The sequence below is a fragment of the Rhea americana genome, unplaced genomic scaffold, assembly GCF_003343005.1.
Source record: "Rhea americana isolate MKP2758 unplaced genomic scaffold, rheAme1 scaffold_9, whole genome shotgun sequence".
Lineage (NCBI taxonomy): Eukaryota > Metazoa > Chordata > Aves > Rheiformes > Rheidae > Rhea > Rhea americana.
Window position 1 is genome coordinate 5,289,813 of NW_028187088.1, and position 5,841 is coordinate 5,295,653.

Genomic DNA, 5,841 nt, shown 5'->3' on the forward strand with positions numbered 1-5,841 from the left:
GGCCCCCGCTCGGCGGCGGCAGCTCGGCGGCGGCCGGCGCAGAGGCGGGTGGCGGGGCGGGGGGAGCGCGGCGAGCAATACTGTGTGGCGTGAAGCGATTATTAGACTTATTTATCTTATTTTATTTATTTATTTCAGTCTCCACCAGGGAAGGTAACGGCTGCAGTGATGGCTGCTATCGACGCCGGGTACCGGCACTTYGACTGCGCCTACGTGTACCAGAACGAGAGCGAAGTCGGGGAGGGGATCCAGCAGAAGGTCCAGGAGGGCGCTGTGAAGCGGGAGGACCTCTTCGTCGTCAGCAAGGTAGGGCTCGGTGGCCTGAGGCCCTGGGGCAGACCCGCTGGGGCGTAGGGGCGGCCCAGCGCTTTGTGGATCTGCAGCCTGGAGCAGTTCAGAGTGTTGTCCTTTGGGCCACCCCTGAGGTGGTCTTCTGGCTTTGCATCACCCGGTACCCAGACCGCACAGGATGCGCACCCCTGACGTGGGTACTACTGTTTGAGTCTTCCCTGATGCTGAGTTATGCTATCATCTTTCATGTAATACCTGACCTCTTAWCTAATGGAACTAAATTGCTCTTTCTGTCTGCCATGACCTTATTCAGTTGTGTATTGCTGCTGTTTATGTTACTCAGTATCATGGGCCAGTTCTGCTCACAAAAGAGGCCCCATTTGAAGAGCAATAGGACAACCTAAATCCACGTTGGCTGCCAAAGAAGGTGGAAAGATCCTCTCCCATTCAAGAGAGCACCTGAGAGCTTTAACTGAAGAGGTCACTGTGTGGCTTGGTTTTGTCTCTAGCTTTGGTGCACGTTCCATGACAAACCTCTGGTGAAGGGAGCCTGCCAGAAGACACTTGCTGCCCTGAAACTGGATTACTTGGATCTCTACCTCATCCACTGGCCTATTGGGTTTAAGGTACAGGAACAGTATTGTCTCTTAAAAATTTTGCTTCTTGTGTCTCTTCTGAAGAATTTTGGAACTCTGTCGTTGCTCCAGCCAGGAAAGATCATGTATCTGTTGTGTGTACCAGTACTGTTCAAGAGGTGCTCGTTCAGCTTTACTCTGGCCACGTGAGCCAGGGTCTTAATCCCTGCCTCTGAGTTTGCTGCTTGCACAGCATCCTCTCTCCTTCTGATCCTAGGAGAGGCAGACCTAGAAGCAGGGGCAGGTCTCCCAGCTGCAAGCATGAGTTATACTGCTGTCTCTTAGACTGCCTATGTGTTGTCTTCTACAAACCCAAAGTATGCTCCTCTGACAGTGACTTGACTCTCTCCTTGTGGAAAGTAGGTCTTTACTTTGCTACCTGACARAGTCTTTTCTTTGCATGTTACAGAATTGCAGAGCAAGAGCCAATGTTTCTATTTTCCATTTATCGTTGTGTGTTTAATACTGCACGCATTGAAGTGACTCCTCCTGTAGGAACACAATTGTTGCACAGACCTTAGAATTCTTGGTGAAGATTTTTAGTGCTGAATTCTTTCAGACTGCATGCAAAAGAGTTGATCAGAAGTCGTCATTGATGAAAATTTCTATTCTACCTTTTGCTTACAAGCTTATCAACKGCTTTTCATAGTTTGTATGTTATTGTTCTTTTCAGATTGATATAACTGTCCAAGTGAAAGTGCATCATAGTGCAATAATGTGGTATGAGTAGAAAACACTGTTTTGAACAAAGATGAGATGTGATCAGCTCATAACAGGGGCACTGTTTCAGTTTTCCTGGAGCCACCAAGTTAAAAAATGAACCTCTGTATAGAAGACTGTACACAGTACACTCTTCAGCAACTATGGTGCAATATAAACCAACCATATGTTCCTAGGTCCTAAGCAGGTCCTTATTACACCTTCTAATAAAAAACAGAAATACAATGTTGTTCTTGCGGGGGGCATAATTGAGCAATACAGAAAGTAATCTTATGTTTAGCTGCACCTCTCAGCTGTAGTTCTGCAGGGAAACAAGACAATCCACTCTTACGTATTTTGGTGAGCTAACACATTACTGGCTCTGGTGGAGGTAGCTCTCTTTGTTGGGTTAGTTGCTGCAAAAGTGCAGTAGTTCCACRTGAAGGAGAAAGGAATAACTGAAGAATGTAGACACTTAATTTTCTGCACTAAAAGCTTGTTATCATAGTCCTCAGCTAGCATGGCATTAGGCTAGCATCCCAACAGTGTTTCAAGCAGTKTTTCTCTTGCACTGACAGGCAGGAGAGGAGCTGTTTCCCACTGACGACAAAGGCATGTCTATACCCAGCAACACTGATATTCTACATACATGGGAGGTAAGCTCTTTTCCTGGGGGAGAATGATGTTTTCTGCGTCTCTTCCATGTTCTCATTACCTTCAGCAGTTGCAGAATTGTTGTCTCATGTATGCAAAATTAGTTGGAAAGACTTGCTGGTACCAGAGTTGGATTATTGGGGGTTGTTATTTTCCAGTTTGGCAAGCTCAAAGAACGAGACTTTGGTCTTTTAGGATGGGAAACCTAGCACAAATGTGCTAGTGCTCCTCTTTCCCTCTCAAAGGATCAAGAAATCTGCATGTCCAAAGAGTCATTTTGATCCTTCTTACAAAGGAAGTAAGCCATGTCAGGAAGACTATCTTCATGCCCTGCCTAGTATGAAAAATATAAATGACTTTGATACGATGATGACTTTGCTGCCCTTTCTGTTAGGCCATGGAAGAGCTGGTGGATGCTGGTCTGGTCAAAGCCATTGGAATCTCCAACTTCAACCATGAGCAGATTGAGAGAATCTTGAACAAGCCGGGACTGAAATACAAGCCTGCAAATAACCAGGTAGGCTGCTATGTTACAGCAGGTGAATGTTCTTCAATGATTATCATAGATCTCATCAAAGAAAATTTTAGAAAAAGGGAGAATGGAGTAGATGCAGTGTATACTCTTAATCCTATCTTTCAACTACTTCTGGWTGTACAAGGCACTGTTATTTTTAAGGCTGCTGTACTATTGCTAGGAAGCTTGATAAGGAACAGCTCCAGAATAATGGTTTCTGGCAGGATAAAGTGTTCAGAGATGAGCTTTAGAAAATTGTCTTTCAATAGAATAAAACCCAATAGATATACAAGGGTTTATTAGAAAGTCAGATGTCCTTTTTGCTATGACAGTATGCAGCTCTCCAAGACTGCAAAGATTGTGGTTTCTGTTGCTAACTCAGGAATGAGGAAACTGGACAGGACACTTTAAGTTAATGAGGGTTGGGAGGAAGGAGGAAATGGTGTTGCAAAGGAGTCCGCAGAGTAGAACTCTCCAGGTATAAGGACAACGTTTGAATATAAGATTATAGAAAGTTGGGTTGCAAGGAACCTCGGGAGATCATCTAGTCTAACCTCCAGCTCAGAGAAGGGTCAYTTCTGTGATCAGACTGGCTGTTCAGGGCTTTATCCAATAAGATCTTGAAAATCTTCAAGGAAACTGCACAGCCTCTGTGGGCACCTGCTCTACTGCCTAACTGCTCTCGTAGGAGTAGCAAGGTCTTATGTCCTTTGATCTCCTCTTGTTTCTGCTTATGCCTGTTGTCTGTCTTTTTTTTTTTTTTCCCCAGCACACGCTACTGAAGAGCCTGGCTCCGTCTTGTAGGTATAGGCAGGCTGCTGTTAGGACCTCTGAAACCTTCCCTTCTCCTGGCTGTACAGGCCCAGCTCCTTCAGCCTGTTACAGGCTTCAGCTCCTATTACAGCTCTGGATCCTAACCATCTTGATCTCGCTCTGCTGAACTTGTGCCAGTCTGTCAATCTTCTGTTGAGGACCCAAAACGGCACATAGTATTGTAGAGGTGGTCTGTCACTCACTGAGAGTGAGATAATCCCTTCCCATGACCTATCCCTAGTCCCCCGCTCAGACAGCCCTGATAGAAGCTGTTGGCCTTCTCTGCTGCCAGCACCACTGCTGGTTAGCATTCAGTTTGCTACCCCCTACAGCCTTCTCAACAGAGTGGCTCCCCTAGTAGTCAGGCCCCAGCCTGTGTAGTTGCAAGAGCTATTCCTTCCCAGAGGCAGGACTCTGCCTTTGTCCTTGCTGAATTTCCTAAGGTTCATTTTGGCTCATTCCTGCAGCTCAAGTATGTCTCTCTTTTTTAATTTTTTTTTTCTTGAAAGCTAATGGGAGTCTTCTCTGGAAGTCTGTTCAACATACCTGAATTTGCATTTGCCAGAATGTTTCGTAACTCTTTTCATTATCAGGTTCAATGCCCTTCTAGGATATGTGGTAGTCTTGTTTCTTTCAGCATCTGCCATACCTTGCTGCCAGGGAACCTTCTAGTTGATAATGGCACCTCTGTTTCTTGCACAGGGGATACTGACCTTTATGATCTCTTCTGCRCCTACAACTCTTCTCAATTCTGGTTATAATAATCAAGTTAAGTTCAGAGCATTTGGTCTCAGTCTGTTTCTTCAGAAGCACTAGAYTTTGAAGCAAACTTGTCAAAGACAAGCCCTCAGATGTGCAAGATGATAGATCTTCCTACAAACCCTTTTCTACTAGATTTGGCTTGTGTGCAGTCCACTCATGTATTCAGTGACATTCCCATTCTTACTAAATTATAAATGTAGTCAGTGTCCCTATCAGTTTAATTCAGTGAGAAATGAAGCTGGCAAGACTGCAAGGAGACCAGTTCAGTAAGGAGCTTAATAGTAGTTTACAYGTACTTCATAGGCTTTTCGCTTTGATCCATACRTAAGACTTGAAAATGTAGCTCAGAAGCTTTTTGGCTAGAGTTACAGTGGAGGAATAAGGATGACTTTGCATTATACATTTTGTTCCRGGTATAGCCTGAATTCTGGCTATTGAATACTTGCAGAAATAAACTATTCCTACAGTAACAGAGCATTTAACCAAATTGAGTTTCTGGAACTGCTGAAGCAAAATAAATATGTATATTTGTYCTAAAAACTGAGCTACCCGTTCTGCGTCTAATATTCTAGCATACCCCAGAAAGGAAACARCCACACAAGCTTCAGATAGCTATAAATTGATCTCATGTTTTACAGTGTCTCTTGCTCCACCTGCCAGCAGCATAAGTTTCTGGGGACTTCCCCTCTGAAAGCAGTGGCAGCTGCCTTGAAAGCTTGGAAAACAGTACAGTCAATGTTCTTGATTTTGTCTGATGAAAGAAAAGTGGTGCTCCTCAGTGTACAATTACCCTGAAAATCCCTTTAAAGTATTAATTACCCATGTTCATTTACTACCTCCTGATACATGAATGATGTCTGTAGTATACTGTATACCAGTGCATTAACTGGCTAGAATATGGATCTACTGATAAGCAGTCTGTATTCAGTTACATAGGTATTCTTATGGAAAACGATAGTAAGTCTATACATGTGTCTCTAAGAAAAGATTCTATAATGGACAGTAATCTGAATGTCTAAGATCTATAGTAATTAGTAATCATGCTCACATTTGCAGATTGCAAGCATCYAGCACAAGTACTGATATGAAGCAGATAAAAGGGAATGAAACAATACTAGCATTAACTTTAATGTGCTACTTGTTAAACATGCCACAGTGTTTTTACAGGAAGAGAACTTTTTACCTGTATTACTCTGCCGTTTTATCATGATTTTACRTTGTTCTCCTGGATATGGATTTTACTGTGCTGTCCCACTTAGGCAGTTATGTAGATGATGGTTTTGTATGTTGAGGACAACACAGATGAGGAGTGGTGTTATACTCCTTGGACAATTTCACTTGCAAGGTGCGTTGCTACTACAAGCAGTAGAAAAGGAAGGAGGAACTACAGAAAAAAGGCTGCATAATATCAGGTAGAAAAGTCAGGACAAAAATCAGTTCCACTGGCTTAAATGATCCCTGGAGCATTTTTTT

General features: G+C 43.5%; 1 protein-coding gene across 1 annotated transcript in view; it reads left to right on the forward strand.

The window, feature by feature from the left end:
* LOC146584790 (aldo-keto reductase family 1 member B1-like) overlaps window positions 1-5,841 on the forward strand; it is a 12,388-nt gene that overhangs the window by 2,692 nt on the left and 3,855 nt on the right. The window contains exons 2-6 of the mRNA XM_085324120.1: window positions 139-306; window positions 801-917; window positions 2,204-2,281; window positions 2,674-3,087; window positions 3,939-4,078. Coding sequence (XP_085180246.1) covers window positions 139-306; window positions 801-917; window positions 2,204-2,281; window positions 2,674-3,087; window positions 3,939-4,078 — 917 coding nt within the window. The remainder of the gene's footprint in view (window positions 1-138; window positions 307-800; window positions 918-2,203; window positions 2,282-2,673; window positions 3,088-3,938; window positions 4,079-5,841) is intronic.